At 31.9% G+C, this 19,458-nt stretch overlaps 1 protein-coding gene across 2 annotated transcripts; it reads left to right on the top strand.

Annotated features, from left to right (window-relative positions):
* The first annotated feature begins 5,066 nt into the window (after positions 1 to 5,066).
* Positions 5,067 to 16,379, top strand: LOC133854357 (novel plant SNARE 11-like). Of its 2 annotated transcripts, none has more exons than XM_062290519.1 (10): positions 5,067 to 5,589; positions 5,874 to 5,966; positions 10,219 to 10,312; positions 10,413 to 10,450; positions 13,122 to 13,210; positions 14,087 to 14,166; positions 14,553 to 14,609; positions 14,789 to 14,877; positions 14,974 to 15,048; positions 15,975 to 16,379. In XM_062290519.1, the coding sequence occupies exons 1-9, from the start codon at positions 5,513 to 5,515 to the stop codon at positions 15,029 to 15,031; spliced, it is 675 nt and encodes a 224-aa protein (XP_062146503.1). In that variant the 5' UTR covers positions 5,067 to 5,512; the 3' UTR covers positions 15,032 to 15,048; positions 15,975 to 16,379. The 2 variants fall into 2 exon arrangements, with proteins under 2 accessions (XP_062146503.1, XP_062146502.1); XM_062290518.1 differs by having other exon boundaries at positions 5,070 to 5,589; positions 14,789 to 14,881.
* Positions 16,380 to 19,458: the final 3,079 nt, after the last annotated feature.

The following is a 19,458-nucleotide window of genomic DNA, read 5'->3' as shown; positions in this document are numbered from 1 at the left end:
TTGAGGAATAGGGTTCGAAAAGTTGTAAACATTGTTTAAGCCTTTAAGGTAGGCAAACAAACAAAAAAAATAGTTTGTACAGTTAAAAAAGTTGACCAGATTTGTTAATGTATTCCATCACGTGACACTTATAATAAAAAATAAAAAAATATTTAAAAATTTATACATAAAATGAAGGATGGTCGAGCCATTCCTTTAGTTGAATGGAAGTCATGATTTTTGTCATCCCAAATGATCTAGAGAAAAATTAAGAGGTTAATTGAGCCGAGGACCGATCCCTGCACAACAAAGTTGTGCACAACCTTGTTGTGCAAGGGCTTTTCCCGGTCGAGACACTCCCTTTAGCCATTTTGGGGTAGCCGAATTACCTCCAATGGCTATGGAGTGGTTCGCCCACCCCTCCGTTTTTTTTTTCCTTTTTTTTTAGATTTTTATATTTTATATTTAGTTTTTTAATAATATTTTTTTAAAAAAAAATTGTAAGCGAGATGTGTCGTAATATGATTGATACTAACGTGCCACATGATACCTTTTTTTTCTTCTTACCTTATAAAGTGTTTTAGTCAATTTTTTAAACCTTATAGAGCTGGTTGTCATCTGTCAAAATCCTAAGCGAGACCAATTTAGCATTTTTTTCAAGCAAAAATATTAACAAACAACTAAAATACAAAGCACTCATTCCCTTAACCAGTTAGCCCTTTCCTCCCCTCTATTGGGTCTCATAAATCTTATAGTAAATTTAAAAATAAAATGTGTAGCATATGTATTTATATCATTTATTTATTTATTTAAAAAAAAACAAATAAATAAATCACACCCTAATCAACCCCTATTGCTAATTAGTTATATAGAAGGGTATTTTTATAATTTTATAGAGTGTAAAATTATAAAATATGCTCGTATATAACTAACTAAATCTTCTTCGGTTGAAACTCAATCGAAGAAGATCTTTTTTGCTGATGCTGATGATGATGATGATGATGAAGAAGAAGAAGAAGAAGATGATGATGATGATGATGATGATGAAAGACTAGAAATGGTAAACATTTGAATGAATGTCTGGTGGCTCCTGCATGAAGATTTGTTCTGATTCTTGGCATTAAAAACACAGAAGGCAGAAGGGACAATTCACAATAAATTATACAAATCAAATCTCAGGCCAACTTTTTCACTCCAAGATTCAGAGATGACAGGGAAGCTTTCAGTTTCAGCCAATAGAAAATACCTTTGAAAATCCCTGCACCAGATTTTCCTTGTTATCAGTTTTTTATTTTATTTTATTTTATTTTATAAACTCATGATCTTCTTCATGGAAGTAAAACTTTGCCCGCTAGCCAAAGACTGTTGATCGATCATATCCGTGAATCAACACTTTCTTTAACATATCACAATTATTGTCTCCTTGTGGTCTATGATAATCAACATTTGTAGGTCTACGTATTAGGTAATGAGTTTTTCAGCGTATTTTAGTCGTTTGAGCCTTATTTTTGTCTTTATTAAAGCATATTTTAAACGATTCTTAAAATAATATAGACCGATTTTAGTGTTTTCAGCTTGTTTTAATTTTATTTTTTAAAAAAAAAAAAATTGTACTATTGGTCCTTATGGTTTGACTAAATTACAAATCACTCACTGTCGTATTAAAATTAATTTAGAAATTCTGGTGGTTGGCCTAATTTACAAATCACTTCATGGAGTCAAATTCTGTTAAAAGTTTTGACAAATTATGTTATAGGCCACATCAGCATCACTAAAATGGCGACACGTGTTACTCTTAATAAAAAAATATATAAATATAAATAAATAAAACTTAATTTTTTAATATATTTAAATAAATAAAACTTTTAGATATTAGAATCTGCATCATATTTTTACTAAATGCATTCGCACAGTTATTATCCGCTATCTGCATATTAGGTAATGATTTTTATAGCATATTTTAGTCTTTTGAGCCTTATTTTTGTCTCTATTCAGACATATTTTAAACGATTCTTAAAATAATATAGATCGATTTTAGTGTTTTTAGCTTGTTTTAATTTTTTTAAAAAAATTGCACTATTGACCATGTAGTTTGCCTAAATTATAAATCATTCTCTGTCGTATTAAAATTAATTCAAAAATTCCAGTGATTAGCCTAATTTACAAATCGCTTTATGGCGTCAAATTCTGTTAAAAGTTTTGACAAATTCCGTTATGCGCCACATCAGCACCAATAAGATGGCGACACATATCACTTTTAATAAAAAAAATATAAATATATTAAAAATATAAATAAATAAAACTTAAAAATATTTTGATTTGATTTTTTTTAAATATATAATTTTTTTTAAGTCCTAATCTTTTGAAATATTTTGATTCAATTACTTTTGTCTTTTCGCTAAAGTGTTACACAATAAAGCAACACAACATACTAAATTAATGTAAATATAACTTATACTTAATTCAAAACGAAATCATTTTGATGAATTTATTAAATATTATATATAAAGGGTAATAATCGCATCCACATGGACCGCATATTATAAAACTGCTATTCGCATATCGAGATGCGGATAGTAATTTTTACTGAGTCCATAGACATTTATTTCTACATGTACCCCCTGATCAACATTCTTTCTGCCCACTATTTGAAATGTTTGGTGAAAAAAATATGTTCTTTGTGAAACGATTCAAGGCTTGAGAAGTAATAATGAAGGTTCCGAATAGAATTGTCCTTTTTGAGACAATTTATGTTTTTTATGCTAGCTGCAGCCTTTTATAGTTTTATGCTATTTTTGGTGATAGACAAGCTTGAAGAGCTTTTATGACACAGCCAGCAATGTATTCAATGTTTCCTAAGTAGATTTATTATTTAATTTTTTTTTTCTTTCTATTCAAATGCTATAAACAAATACAAAGAAGGATATTTTTCACCCTTAATTGAATAAAAGAGAGAATGATAAATCCATAATGAATGTTTTCAAACACAAGGTTAAAAACGAATGCTTCCTCTACAATATTGTTAGGGGGTGCTTAAAAAAAATTAACAAGTGGACGGCTTCCGAGATCGTGACGTCTTTTAAAAAATGTTTTTAAGCATTGTTACATTTTATTTTAGTCCGTGAAGTGGAAAAAGATGAAACGATATGCTTGTTAATGTGTTTTTGGGATATTTTTTATTTTAAAAAAATGTTAATGTAATATAAATGTGAAAACAGTTATAAGCGTTTTATATTTTGAAATGTTTGTTAATGTTTTTACTTTAAGTCACAACAAAATTTTGAATAATAATACATTTCATACCTCTATATATATATATATATATATATATATATATATATATATATATCATGACATGTTTTAAGTCATATCTTCACTCAAAGTCCTTATTTTGATTTGGCCACATTAGATGTCATATTAATCATTGTGCATGTATTAAGAGCATCTCAAACATAATAGATAAATGGTTCATAATAGTCAAATTTGACTATTATAAGCCATTTTTTTGTTTCCAATAGAATAGGCAAAATAAATTTTTTAATCATAGTGTGAACAATAAAATTTACATTCAAGGTAATAAGACATGACAAAAGGACATTAATTTTTACCTTGAGGGTAAAAATTATTTTCGCAACCATTTGTTAAATAAATAAATTGCCAAGAGTTGAAGTTCAATTAAACCACTATGGAGTATGTTTAATTAAATTACTTATTACATTAATGGTTTATCGAATACGCAGTTGGATAATTTGATAGGTTTTGAGAGAACCTATAACTTTTAGATTTTAAGGGTGCATTTGAGATTGCAATTTTGTAGATAATAAGTGCGATTTTAAACCAAATCGCAGAACATATATCGTTTGGAAACTGCGTTTTTAAAAATTGCGATTTGAAAAATGCAAAAAATCTGTTTTTTCAAATCGCAGATAAGATAATGTTTTTTTGAAAACGCAAAATTTTAAAGGTAAATTCTCGATTTTAAAGGCTAAACTGCGATTTTGCCAAACGCTTAACTGCGTTTTTAAAAATCATTTTTTTTTAAATCGTACATTTTAAAATCGTTATTTTAAATCGCACTTTTTGAAATTGCAAACTCAAACGGACCCTAAGAGAACCTAAATCTTTTCAAACATAAGATTTGAGATTAATTCTGTTTACTTTTTATTAATCACTCACGCTTATAAATAAGTGAAGCACAAAGGCATTAGATAGAGATATAGAATAGGAGATGAACTCTTAACTCTACTAAAAGATAAATCCCTAATACAAATAAAAGATTTGGAGATAAACTCATACTCTATCTTGAAGATAAACTCATTCAAAAAACAATAGAAACCTATACTACTAAATGAGTTTTGCACCATAATAGAACAATAGATAACTATCACTATTTAACATAATTATACTCTAATACGACTTCTAACTGATTCTTATTTAACAATAGATAACTATCATTATATGCATATATTACATAATTAGTTGGTAACAATTTTATAATTATAGTCATAATCAATCTAAAATGTTAAATTAAATAATTATTATATGCATACATAATTAGTTGATAACAATTTTATAATTGTAGTCATAATCAATCTTAAATGTTAAATTAAATAATTATTAAATGCATACATAATTAGTCGATAAAATTTTTATAATTGTAGTCATAATCAATCTAAAATGTTAAATTAAATAATGTTTTTAATAACTAAGTATATTCTTTAACCCTCATTTAATCTTCTGACCCTCGAAGTTCCTACTCCCCGAAAGAGAGCTGAGATCCTCTACGATCACACTAAGCGTCAACTTGTATCACAACCGTCCGTGTCTCTGGGTCCCCACACCTCTCGTATACTACACCAATCCTACAGACGAAAACGCGAGACCCCGGCCACGTAACAAGACAACCCACCACAGGCACGCACAAATGACTTCATGGAAAAGAAACGGCTCCCCATGTTCGTGGGCCCCGTGTCGTCTCAGATCTTAATTAGCGGTTTAAACGTCCAAAGTTGCCGGTCGTTTTTTAAACCTCTCACACTTGAGAGCCAAACCCACTCTGATTTGTTTTTATAAAAAAAAAACCAAGAAAATAAAAATAAAAGGAAAAATTTACTGTGAATCACGATGACAAGACATTATTGTTTTGCATTTGGCTTTTAGAAAATTTTCCGGATCTGAAGATTACTATAACCCTTCGACTTCCTCGGCGACAACTTCGGATCCAATCCGAAATCCAAAAAATGCCGGATCAAAATTCCGTTTCTACCGGAATTTGAAGCCGTTTTCTTCTATTCCGATTAGGTTTCAGCTGAAAGATAACATTGCTTCGGTTTTGTTTGATTCTGCATTGAACGGGGATTCGATCGCTTCAGAAGCTGCATTGTGTTTGATCTCGGTTGAATTCGCGGGACGCGATGGCTTCGGTGCTTGAATTTTGTTGTTTTGATTGCCATTTCGTGTGTAAAAAACTCGTTTGATTAGGTATTTTGTGTGAAAAAAGCAGTGGTTTTTGGAGGTGTTGAGAATTTGCGAGATGGATCCTTTATCTGCGATCAGCGAGGAGCTAGCGGAGATTGACGGACAGATCGCCGATATCTTCCGAGCGTTATCGTAAGGGATTGCGATCTTCTTTGTTTAATTTGCTGCATTTTTGCAATTAGATTGTTAGAGCATTAGGAGTTTTGCTTTATCTGATGTATATGATCAAACATTTCAGTCACAAGAACTGTATTCAAAGCCTTTGCCTTTTGGTGCTTAAAAGTTCTAAGATTTTAGAGATAATATTGCTTTAGTTATAGATGACAATTTAGCTTAGCTTGTTTATTCATTTTGTGAAGTGTTGGATGCAATCTGTGTGGTCATGTCTGATTGTGTGGTATAATGTGATGCCACAGAAATGGATTTCAGAAGTTGGAGAAGATTAGGGACTCGAATAGGCAGAGTAGGCAGTTGGAAGAGCTCACGGAAAAGATGCGGGAGTGTAAGAGGTATTTGACAATTGACCCCTTTCTTTTCTGTCTCTGTGTAATTCTTATTTGTAGGGTTTGTTTATAATATTTATAAGCAGCATTTAAAAGCTCTATTAGGAATCTACGATGCAGTTTGTTTAGCAAAGTACTGTATTTAGTGTGCTAGAAATTACAGTCAACAGATTATTTGTGGTGGGAAGAAAGTAATGTGATTAACTTCATTTTTGTGAGCAATGATAAAATGAAGTTGCCGTTTTGGATCATTGAAACTGTGAGAGTGTATTTATCATGTTTTACAGAAGAGAAATTGGTGATTGAATTGTGTATCGGTGTATGTGTCGACTGATAAAGAGCTTCTTTTTTTTGGGCTGGGAGACTAAATAAACCATCCTAACCAATGCACAGGATGGAAAGTTAGTTTCAAGGAGAGCACTTAGTTCTTCAGGGGGTGGAGAAACCTGATTTAGAGGTATAGTTCCCCTTTTTGTATTGTCTGACACCCAGTGAACAACTCTAACAGCCAGACAACCAATTTTTGCCAATTTTCAATGATAAGATTTAAGTCCATAGATCTGTTTTGCTTTGTGAGAATTGGAAGTTTGGAACTCATGTAGCCATTTACTTCGTGCCTTGGATTTACCAAATCACCAAGAAAGTGGTGCATATTAGGTCTTTTCTGATGCTGACATGGTGATAATTATCCAATATGGAGCCTATTGCATGGTTAATTAGTTCTGGGAGAATATTTAAACTCAATAAAGCAGTATCATATTCATTAAGAGTTTAAGTTTTTGCAGTATATAATTTTGATTTTGATTAGGCTTGACAAGAGGTGGGCTACTTTAATCAACTATAGATTCAGTGCTACTTGCAGTGAGACATTGATTTTGGTCATCGACATTTTGTTGTGTAACATGGCAATTTATTCTGGATCTAAAACCCATTCTAGCTTTTGGGGCGGCTCAAATGTAGGTTAGGGTATCTTTCTCGAGTAATGCTACATATCACCCTTTTGTCATCATTTTGTCCCTCCAAAATTGATGTGGCTCTTAAAATCACCATTGGATTTATGATATATCACTATTGAATTTTGATCCAATGGTGATTTTAAGAGCCACATCAATTTTGGGGGGACAAAAGGAGGACAAGGGGATGATATGTAGCATTACTTCTCTTTCTCATTATCTGATGCCAAAAAATGGACCATCTAAATGAAAATTACTAGTGCTCATAATTCCAGCGAAATCAATGGAACGTTGACTACTATTCATTTGTATGGGGTTTCCATGTACAATTCAAATAATTCTCTTGTTTCCTTTTTGGATAAGCAATAGAAAATTTATTAGAAAAAGAGGAAATCAATACATATAAGCAGTACACATAGTCTGCAAAAGAAGATATGGACACTACTGAAACCATTAGTCCACTCATACAATGACCGAAAAAACAAGGGCTTTAGCTCAAGAATAAATAAATCAATGGAATTACATGTGCTGTTACTCCTCTCTCTCCACATTGTCCATATAAGGCAAATGGGAAGCTGTTTTCCAAATAACACTGCTTCTACAAAAAGACCTTTCCAACTGAAGTACACCTCAACCACTTTCAGAGGCATTATTCGTTGAACCCAAAAATTGCAAAAACAAGTGACCATAACTCTAGCAATCGAGCAATGGATTAACAAGTATATATATATAAAGTAGCCGAAACCCTCAAGAGAGTTGGCTAGAATTGTGACAAGTGTCCTAATTTTTTTTTTTTGATGAATAAGTGTCATTACTGTGCTTTAATGAAAAGTTCATGAATTTTCATGTTTTTTTTTTAGCATTTTTATAAGCGGAAAAGTTGCCAAAATTCAAAATCTCTTAAATCACTGCATAGCCACCGGCCATGTAGTATTATATTCTCCAAGATTTATTTCAAACATTTTCCTTATATGGATTTCATTAAGTGACGAGATTTAATGTAGGATAATTATGGTCTCACAATTTACTACTTTCCAAAACTATAGGAAGACAAAATGGGAAGATATGAGAAGGATAAGATAATACAAGAAAGCATTTATCAATTTAAAATTTAAAAACATATTACATTAACTACCCATAATCGGCCATATGGGTATTGCATGCATTAATTCTAAAAAATTTCAGTTCTTATGCATATACAGTTTCCCAAGGGTTCATATCACATCCTAACCCTTAGATTTGCCACCGAAGCACATTATTATGAGAAAGATGATACAAAATTAAAAAACTCTTGAGAATATTATACTCTACAGGAAATGCTAGAATGGCCTCCAATTTCTTTTTTCTTCTTCCTAATGTCACCTCAATATTTCAAAACCCTAGGACATAAAAGGAGACAAGAGTCTCCAAGGGGTAGCTCAATCGGCGGGGGACCACGCCTCATGAAGCGGAGGTCACTAGTTCGAATCCTCCCTTCCCCTCTTATGTGGACATGTCAAAAAAATAAAATAAAAAGGAGACAAGATAAAACCATAGCCTATTTTCTCACCTAGCTGTCCACCCCTAGCCCCTCTCTTTTCTTATTTCTAATAAAATTCTGCCAGCCCTTATCTCACAAATGCTTGCTTTCTCTTGAAAAATCATCTCACCACAATGCAAGAAGAAAATTCAAAGCAACTTTTGTCAAAGAGAATTTCATACCACGTGAATGTTTCTTCTCTATTTGTTTGTGAAATTGTTGATTGAGTTGTTCTTCATTTGAATGTTTTATGAGATTTTATTTTATTTTTCGTTTGTGTGATTTACTCGGGTTTTCAGGCATTTTTTGGAAGTGTTTTTTCTACTTTTGAAAGCAAAAGAAGACAAAAATTTGTTTGATTGTTGTACACAAAAGGAACATAAACACTTTCGAAATACGAAGAGATAATTAAGCATTGAACCTGATGTGAAGATATATTTAATTGCATTAAATATTGACCGAAAGATTTTGTTTTATTTTGTATTAAAAAAATGATTTTGTTTATTTTGCTCTTTATCTTTTTTCCCGAATGTTCAGAATTATATGAGTTTTATTTTTATTGAAATATAATAGGTATCACATCAACAATATCATAGATTTTTGCTAATTTTATATTAATGCTTTGATAATAAGAATTTAGGTTTTCTTCTTGCTATTTTTTTCTTCTTCTTTATACTTCTTTTCATTTCAAACTACACCTATGAGAACAAAGATTTTAACATGTTTTAATTTATATAGATTAAACTAAAATTAAGGGTCTTATGATAGTAATTATTATTATTATTATTATTTTTTTGGATTTATACATGAATGAATATTCATACAATTTTCTGTGTGTGATTGTGTCACTATGTTCAGTAACGTACTAGTGTATAACCTTTAGTATGTTTTTTTATTGAAAGAGGCGTGATTTAAACCTATAATGAAAAGTATGATGGAGATGTGTTTAAGTTTTGAAATTAATAATGAAGAATCCAGCGCATAGCGCGGGTTATGGGCTAGAACACTTAAATATGCAATACCAGTATACCAAGACTACTTTCCTTTTCATCAGGTTATCCATAGTTAAAATTTTCTCCAAGGCAACTGGCCAATTCAATAGCTTATTAAAAATAGAGAGAAAAATCCTTTTAAATTTAGATTCTTCTGTTCAAAACCTCTGCTTTTGTTTGTCTGGTTGTCATCTTTATACCTGGTTCTCAACATGACATTATGAGCATATCACAAAAATAATTTTGCTGGACTTTAAAAAAAAAAATTGAAGGTTCTAAGAGGTTTTATTCTTGAGATTTGAAAGGTCAAGTTCAAGTTTCTATGCTATGAATTATGAACATCCTGCAAAATATCAGTGAATAATATTCCTAAGGACTTATGCTCTGTTAAGATCTAGAGATCACGGTAATTTGCATGTAACATTGGATGTTTAGTTTCTTGCCAAAAGCCAGGACCTACTTTACTAATTGATGCTTGAAAGTTGCACTTAAAAAAAGCTGTCCATCTGAGATAAATGTCTTATATAATGCTTCTGCTGCTCTCTGTTTGTGTTTTCATTTTCCTTCTCTCCCTTGTATACTACCTGTGTACTTAGGGGCGCCTTTACGCTTTTTTTTTTTTTTTTTTTTTTTTTTTTTTTTTTTTTAAAATTTATTACTTATCAAAAAATGGTATTTGGATCAAATGTGTCTTCTCCTCCCATAAATAAGGTGGAGGATGGGTCATGGGTTGAAATCTATGTGGATGTGTGAGTTGTATTTACCTATAAAAAGCATTTGGCTTGTCTTTTCAGGCTTATTAAAGAATTTGACAGAGAAGTCAAGGATTTGGAGAGTAGAAATGATCCAGGCACCAACAAGATGCTGAATGAGAAAAAACAGTCAATGGTGGGTTGTTATCTTAATCTCTATTTAGCCTTTGGTTTTGTAACTTTTCAAATTTTTTGTTATGTCCATGTGTACTGAATGATGTTCTTACTTTATGCAGATCAAAGAGTTGAATTCATATGTTGCTCTTAAAAAGCAGTAAGTTAACATCATTCAAAATTTGCCTTTATTCAGTTCTTAAAGCGGAAAAAGTAATTCCACATATCTAAAATGCATCTGATGTGTCATATATGTATTTGTTGCAATGTTCTTTTTTTCTTTTAGGTTTCCTATGCTTTTTGTTGCTTCCTCTGTCCCAAATTGAGTGTCATACCTTTTCTCCTTCTTTCTGTTTTCCATGACAAGTTAAAGCATCAAAGTTTTCAATTTCCATATTAGCCTTATTCCAAATAAATTTCAATGCTTAAAACAAATCAACAGAAATTTTTTTTTTTACTGCAAACCTCAAGAAATATGTGTTAACACATTGAGCTTTTTAAATTTTGTGCTTCTCAAAAACGTCCCAAAATTTGTGATGTTGGATTATTGTAAGTAAATAGTTATAATGGGGTCCCTATACTCTCTTAGCCTCTCTACAACTTCAATAGTCTGAGAAAAGCGTTATTCTAAGTTACCTTGATGATGTAAGGTGCCATTGGTTGAAAAAAAACATTATTTTCTCTACTTAAAACGAGGATGGCACCTATTGTGGAAAAAAATGAGAATAAGTTGCCTAAGATGGCTTGGTCTTGTGCAACAAAGACTTAATAATTGTACCATTAAGAAATAGTGATTTGATGAAGTTGAACGGAACGAAAAGAATTAGAGGGAGTCAAAAATTAACACTGGTAGGAGTGAAAGGGAAAATGATAAGCACAAAGGTGATGGAGCATAATTTTAGATAGGGTATGATGGAGAAAAAAGATACAAGTAGCTGACCTTAACAAGTTGATGAAGTGTTCACTATTGGCCCCAATTAGGGCTTCAATCAAGCTGAGTATTGGCTGTTCGAACTCGGCTTGACAAAATTTTATATAAGCTCGAGCTCGAGTTGAGCTAAAAGAGGCTGTTGAAGCTTGAATTGAAAAAATTTAGCCAAGTTTGAACTCGGTGCGAGCTCGACTTGAATAATTTGAGCTTGAGCCTGAGAAAGAAAGCCCAAATCGAAAAAGAAGAACGAAATAGCATATTAAGAGGGATTTTCTAAACTTTTGAAGTGGTTTGTTTGGCTGAAGTATTTGAGCAAACAACGAGAACCAGAGAAAATAATATATTAAAAAAAAGAAACAAGTATATCAATTTTTTGCATCTTATGAGCTTTTCAATCTTAAAAAACCATGGAGTAGCGAATATATTTTTTGTAGGATTTGGCTTAGGTGCTATAAAAAAAAATTACAGGAGATTTTCTGTAATTTTTTCAATGGTTCATATTTAATTTCACGTACTTTCTTATTCTCATGGAACACTTGGAAATCTCTTGTAGTTTTTTTTACAATACCTAAACTAAATCATTTTCTGTAATATATTGTAGAAGAAGGAAGGAAGGGTCTTTGATTTAGGTCTATACTTAAAATGACAGTGTAACCCTTAATGATTGAAATGAAGCTTCATTTTTTTAGGGTAACTAAGTAGTAAAGAGCAACCCAGACAAATAAAAGGCCCCACAAAAGGAAAAAAAAAAGGCAGCGAATGAAAAAATTTGTAATAGATTTATTATGCTTTTATATATGATAAAAAGAAACAACAACAATAATAAATGTATTATTATTATTATTATTATTATTTTTTTTTTTTTGTCTTATCAAAAAAAAAATGTAACACACACACCCCAATGAGCTTTAGCTCAAATGACACTTTCTCCCTTTGTAGTAAGGCAGAGAGTGAGGTTACTTGTTCGAATCTCCCATTTCCCATCTCCTTGGGGACAAAAAAATTACTTATAAAAAAGATATATGTTTGTTCACTAATATATTAATATATTGATATTAACATATGTTTGTATGTTAATATAGATGTTACAACACACATAATATGTAAAACACACATACACACGTTTAAAAGTATGTTATGCATATTTGTTTTATATGTCAACATGATACTAACATACAAACATTTATATTGACATAGCAATATATACTACCATATTTGAACATATTAACAAATGTATGGTAACACATGTATTAATATATGTTAGTACGTTAAGTTTTTATGTTACAACATGCGCGCGAGCACACACATATAAACATATGCAAGATATACATTTCTTTCTATATTTATACACTAAAGTATTAACATAATAACGTAATATAATGTTAATATATTTGTACTAACATAGATGTACATACACATGTCTATATATACTAATATATATAATCCTTTATATAAAAGAGCTTTAAATGAGTCTAAATTGAGTCAAGCCGAGTTTATCTGAGCTCGGCTCGATTAATATTCGAGCCATATATTTTGTTCGAGCTCAAGTCGAACTTATATGAGCCGAGCTCGAGCTTGAGCTGTTCATGAGCAACTCAGATTATTTACAGGCCTTGCCCCAATCATTTAGGACTAAGGCTTGGTTTAGGTGAGCTGGGTTGATTGTTTATTGGATGAGTCAAGATACTGATTTTCTTCAGGTCAGTGTTGCATCTTAATTTGAAAATGGTGATTATTGGAAAGTGATCATGTTTTTGTATGACATGTATCTGGACGCATTTGCTCATTTGTATAGTGACATCATTTGTTTTTTTTATAAATCTTTTGCATCATTGAATGACTAGTTGTACATTTTTAATTCTTTTCTTAGGACTTAATTTTCATTTTGTTGTCGATACAGATCTGCAGCCAATCTTGAAACCAAGCGAGTTGATCTCTTTGACGGTGGCACCGAAGGATTTGGGGAAGAAAATGCCATGCTAGCATCAAGTAAGTATACATCCTTTTCACGACCATGCTGATTTTCATTGATGTATCTACTACTTTTGGTGGTCTTTTATGCTTAAATAAGAGTTAGTTGTAGGGATGACTCTGCTGCTCATGCCCTTTTGTCTGCAAGACATGGAGATTGAAGGATACCTGCTAAACAGATTTCTGCTTAGTTGTGGATGTGCGGTGGAATTTTGTCATCTAGAAATAGTTACAATATTTTCTTTATCAAGTGAAAAGATGCCAGATTTACATATCTGACAAGTAAAGTTGGTTTGGGTGGCTACTTTGGCAATTGAGTTGGATTAGATGCATTATGGTTCCTTGGATTGCTGCAATCTATTATACAAGCAACTCCTTAAATCTCTCCTTGGCCAATTTGTGGCTTTAACCTGTCCAGATGATATCTTGATAATTTTACAGTTTAGGACTTCTGTTTCTGATAAATATATCTATACATATGCAGTGAGTGTCTACATATATACATACATATGAAAAGAAAAAATGGTAATGGTAATATGAGAATATCACTTATAAAAAAAAATGCTAATATGAGAATGTCACTGGCTCATTGGCATGGTGAAATCAGTGTCATAGTAATATCATATGTGAACCACTTATCAAAAAAAAAAAATATTATATGTGAACCACCACTTTTTGATGGTTCAGAAATTTTTGATTGCTGTACAACTGTAACTCTTAATTTGAGTTATGTAACTCAGGAGTAACCAATGCATACTTCTAAGTTGGTTCAGAATCATGCCCCGTGTTTGATGTATTTCATACCTTTGTATGTACATCAAATGTTACTTTAATGTGTTAAATTTTTCTCCAATATGAATTATAATTGATGCTGAGACAGGCTATATTTTCCAGCCATGACAAATCAACAGCTATTAGATAGTGGAAACCGGATGATGGATGATACTGATCAAGCCATTGAGAGGTCAAAAAAGGTTGGATTATTTCTCATGATCATTTCTTTTTTGGTGCAATAAGTTTCTCCATTTGGTGAGGTGGAGAGGGATAAGTTTCATATGCTATCTTGAAGCCTGATCATGATTTCCTCTTATGCTTACCTATTTACTCTTAGAAGGTTACTGATGTTGTTCTAGAGCATGCTCATGCTGCTTACCTCATCAAGACCTATACAAATTACAAAATCTTAACGAACGAAATGGCTTCAAATTCAACAATCCCTCAATCTAGCCCCCCCCCCCCCCCCCATCCCCAAAAAAAGAGAAGTAAAAAAAGAGAGAAGAAAACATAAAATTATCTTTTACTGTTTTGAAGTTTGAAATTACCGAGAAAGAAAATTAATGCATTTCAATGTTTGTAACAGGTTGTTCATGACACTGTCAATGTCGGAACAGAGACTGCAGCAGCACTAAAGGCTCAGGTGTGTAATTTGTCACAAAAAATAGATGTCGTGGCAGTTTATTATGTCATATTGAATTTAACTTTCTTTCTCTCTCTCTCTCACACGCGCACCACACAATTTCTCATCTTGTTTCTTTTTTTCTTTCAAAAAAGTTCAGCGCCGTTGTTACTAAAGATATGTATTACTTTTATGTTTAGACTGAACAAATGAGTAGGATTGTTAATGAGCTGGATTCTATCCATTTCTCAATCAAGAAAGCTTCTCAACTTGTGAAGGAACTTGGTAGGCAGGTCAATCTCTGAAAGTATCTTCTCCCTATTCTTGTCAAATATATTGAGTATCATTTGTGACTTGCTGTACTTACCCTTAATTATTTTATTAGGTTGCAACTGACAGGTGTATTATGGCATTACTCTTCCTTATTGTCATTGGAGTCATAGCTGTCATTATTGTTAAGGTAATTTATTTGTTTACCTTTAATTTTTTCCTGTTGTTACTTTAAAGTTAATTCTCTCATCCAGTTGATTAACAATTGGAGTTGAATCCTTGATGTTCCTTTAATATTTAGACGTAGCTTAATGAATATTTTATATATATATATATATATATATATATATATATATATATATATATATATGTGTGTGTGTGTGTGTGTGTGTGTGTGTGTGTGTGTGTGTGAATGGTATCATGATTTTTTCCTGCCCAACCTTTTTCTTTGTGGTCAATTGGACTTTTTATAAGCTGACCTCAGGCTGATTGACTTTCTAGACTTGATTGGTCATTATACTGTGATTACTTAATTATCCAAGATGTTGTTTGGTTAGCCCAAGAAGTTACTTTTGTTACACATACAGGAAAAGTTAAATTTAGAATTTTTCTTCTTTAAAATTAAGTTGCATGCAAGTTTGAATTTTTCCTCTAAGATGAGTTTATATTCTTGGGGGAAAAGAACAGTGAACTGCTTCTATCTTATTCATTTCAACTTGTCCTAACATATTGTATAATGAAATTGTTTCTCTTTAATGACCAAAAAGATTACGCCTCGTTTGACAATGTTTTTGGAGATTTTTTTTTTTTTTTGCTTTTTAGTAAAAAAACAAAAGCATTAACAAACAACTTTAAACACAAAACACTCAAAATTACTTTCACATTTATGGCACATCATAACACTTTCCTCCAAAAAGCAAAAAGAACCCTCTAAAAAGTTTTTTCAAAACGACCCTGCATTTTTTTTGTTTGCAGTTTCTTCTTACCGATAAAAAGCCGAAACTTTTGAAACAAATAACACCTTGCATTTCTCATGCCTGTTGATTTTGTAACTTTTGTTAGACTTTTTTTTAAAAAAAATTTGTGTTTGATGAATTCTGTACTTCTATATTTCAGCTTGTGAACCCACACAACAAGGATATCCGGGATATCCCTGGATTAGCTCCGCCGGCAATGAATCGGAAATTACTTTGGAATGCTAGATGAAAAGTTATGAAGAGATTATCTCACAAGGTTGAGAATGATTTTGCCATCTGGTTGTTGATCTGTTTCTAAGTAATCTTTCAGAAGAGGTTGGTTGACTTTTCAGATTGCTAGTCTCAAACTACTGTTGTGGCTCATTACCTTAAATTTTGATGTGCTCTGCCAGTCTGCCTGATTATTTCGTCTTCCCCGACTGAAAAATAATTCCTATTTTGAGGGAAACTCAAAAATATTTAGAGGGTATTGGTTCATACGATGTATTGCTACACATGTTAGATATTTGATCTGAAATTAATTATTTGTTTCTGTTTTTGTCAATTTTTTTATGCTGCTTATTGTTTATCTGATGATATAATATACATCAATTCCTTGATGTTCCCTAAACATTATGATCGTTGTCTATATGTATTTTTTGCGCAGAGACGAAAAATTGTGGATTTACAATGAAAGAGCTTAATTGCCATTATAAATCCGTTTGTTAATGTTGTTAAGAGGGTACATTTTGTTTTTTGTTTTAAAAAGCGTTTTGGGTTATTTGTTAATTTATTTTAAAAAGAGAAAATAAAAGAGAGAAGGAAAAAAGTTTTATCAAATAAAGTTGATAGTTTGAGTTCATGACTCCATTAATAATAATAATAAAACTGTAGAGAAACTTTGAAATTGACAAAGCAAGGCTCACCAGTCACCATCTTTTGAATTTCATTCTACATTCGTGGTTTAGAAAAGTGGATTATAACACTAATTAGCCTGTGCATAATCTCACTACATGGGTCCTCTTGTGATTATTATACTTATTAGTGATATCAACCCTCCCTAGACAGTAATTCCCCCCCTCCCTTTTTTTTTTTTTTTTTTTTTTTTTTTTTTCATATTGTTTGGTGCTTCTTGTTCCCTTTGTCTATTGGATAAAAAATAATAATAATAATAATAATAATAATAATAATAATAAAAAAGCATAGGCAAAAGTTGTAACCGGGTCCTCTTCTAAATGAAACAAAAGTTCTCTGTATATCTGATTTTCTAAATGTGAGACACTTAGATGGTGGGAAAGGGAAAGGAGTTGTATTATTATTCATAAATAAAATTTTATTTTATTTTATTTTATTTTATTTATGAATAATAATACTTTTATTAAAAAATGAAAGTTGAGGTACATGAAGAGTATAAAAGTGAAGAAAGAGAGTTAAAGATCGTATTGCTATTACAATTTAGATAACAAATCAAGTTTACTAAGCTCCTTGAATCAGAGTTGGGAACGTGAACAATAGTCAAATCCATAAGAGATCTCAGGAAGGAAGTTTTAAGAGGAAGCACATTGATCTCGCTATCCTCAAAGAGCCGATGATTCATTTATCTCTAAATGCTCCACATTAAGAGGGCGGAAATAACTTTCTCGATAGTTTCACGCCAAGAAATTTTCAACAATGGAGAAGTTGAAGAATGTTACCCATGTATGGCTTAAGAGACTCCAAACTGTTAAGAACTAAGTGCCAGATGTCAACGGAATACTCACAATGAAGGAGAAAATGGTTAATAGTTTCCTCATACTTCTTATAAAGGCAACACCAGTTAAATGAAACCCCCGCCTTCTAAGATTGTTCACCATGAGGATTCTACACATAAAATGAAAACATTGCAAAGAGGGGCCTTCACCTTTTCAATGCTAAGAACCATTGGTTTTGCCTCTATTAAAAGTGTATAGTTGACAATTCAATCGGTAATTAATTAAATTGACAAATTAATTTTTTGAGTTAATCATTTCATCAATTATGAGCTACCACATTAATTTGTAAAGTAACGGATTTTGGTTCCTATATTTAGAAGTTCGAATCCTTCCGTCGCAACCCGTACCCATATATATATATATATAAATAGTCACGTAAAAGTAAATAAAAATTTATAATAAAAGTTGTAGTACTCAAATCAAATCAGTAACTATCCTGTTATAATCCACGAACAGGTTAGTTCTTGAATTTTAAAGTTGAGTCTATTTGCTGTCAATAAGATGGATTATTTCTTGGTACAAGGAATCTCCTTGCTTTCTCCTAGAGGGGTCCTCCATTGTTCAAAGACCCACATAAATTTGTCAAAAAGTGCCACGATTGTTCCCACCCAAAAGGTCAATCGGTTACCAGAACCCTTTGTTCAGAGTGCATTAAAAGGGGAAAAAGAAGAAGAAGAAGTTAGTATTCTCGTTCGTAATATTTATTTTTTATTAATTGTTTTGATCCTATTCAATGAATAATCACCGCATCATCTTAGTATCCGTCTCTTGATAAAAGATTTAAACAAGATTCTTCTTGGGATTAAGATCCTCGATTGAAGTGAAAAAAGAGTAACGCTACTCTTCATATCTACTTTATACCCGCTGATGTGACGTGTTTTAAGTTATTCACTTATAATACGTTATATCAATGGATGTAAAACGAGTGTGAAGAATAAATGTGAAGAGTAGCATTACTCGTAAAAAAAAAAAAAAAATTACTTTTCTTATTTATTTACCAGAAGTCATGTAGAAGTAAATTTAAGGGCTAAATTCAAACTTGGTTCGGTGGTTTTCATGTTTATCAAATCACTAATTCGTTAAGTTTTCAAAAGTAATAAAATTTGGTCCTCAAACTTTCTGGGGGAGTGATTCTTACATTCATAGTGCACAACAGGTGCACAACACCAAGATACAATAGAGTGGGGCTCAATGTGTAGGCCCCACTCCATTGTGTCTTGGTGTTGTGCACTTGTTGTGCACTGTGAGTATTTCTATCATTTTCCAACTTTCTGGGGTTATAAAATCACTCATTCCGTCGACCATTGCTGTCAGTAAACCATTTTCCAGTTGTACTAAAAAATAGTTTGTCCAATCAAATTACGCCACATGTACATATCTACGCGTAAGCCTTTCCAAATCAACCACCCTCCTCCTTAGACAAGAGATTGTACGTCGAGATCAATCTCAATCAAAATATTCTTATATATCAAGTTGCATAGACCTGGTGGTCAGCTGGAAGAAATTTTATCACCACCCAATTTAGAGACAAAAAGGAAAGAAGAAAATGAAAGAAGTTGGGTCCATTGAATGAATGTTGAAATGGGAGGTTAGCGACCGGCGAAAGATAAAGTTTGAATTTAAGATCTTTGTTTTGTTAGGAATTAAGTCTGTATGAATTAAAGGAGAATAATCTTACGAAAAGGAAAGGCAATGTGCAAAAGAAGAGACGGAAGTTTCTTTTTACCTGATGTATGCTACTCTTTATAGCAGATTTTGCTGTAATCGTCTGTCACGTGTTACGCTTTCATTAAAGACTTCCTTGTTGCAAATATTCCTTATATCCCAGGACTCTTTTCATGCGAGTACCTCATGCCGGGAATCATGGGATGACTACTAACCTTACCATGAAGC

Source organism: Alnus glutinosa, chromosome 13 (genome assembly GCF_958979055.1).
Source record: "Alnus glutinosa chromosome 13, dhAlnGlut1.1, whole genome shotgun sequence".
Classification (NCBI taxonomy): domain Eukaryota; kingdom Viridiplantae; phylum Streptophyta; class Magnoliopsida; order Fagales; family Betulaceae; genus Alnus; species Alnus glutinosa.
Note: the sequence above shows the minus strand (reverse complement) of the source record. Positions and strands in the feature narration are given on the sequence as shown.

Excerpts from the sequence above, each read along its gene's own strand:
- LOC133854357 (XM_062290518.1), top strand. The coding sequence starts at position 5,513 with ATGGATCCTTTATCTGCGATCAGCGAGGAGCTAGCGGAGATTGACGGA. Across the intron at positions 5,590-5,873 it reads GATATCTTCCGAGCGTTATC|AAATGGATTTCAGAAGTTGG; the intron begins GTAAGGGATTGC and ends GTGATGCCACAG. Across the intron at positions 13,211-14,086 it reads AAATGCCATGCTAGCATCAA|CCATGACAAATCAACAGCTA; the intron begins GTAAGTATACAT and ends TATATTTTCCAG.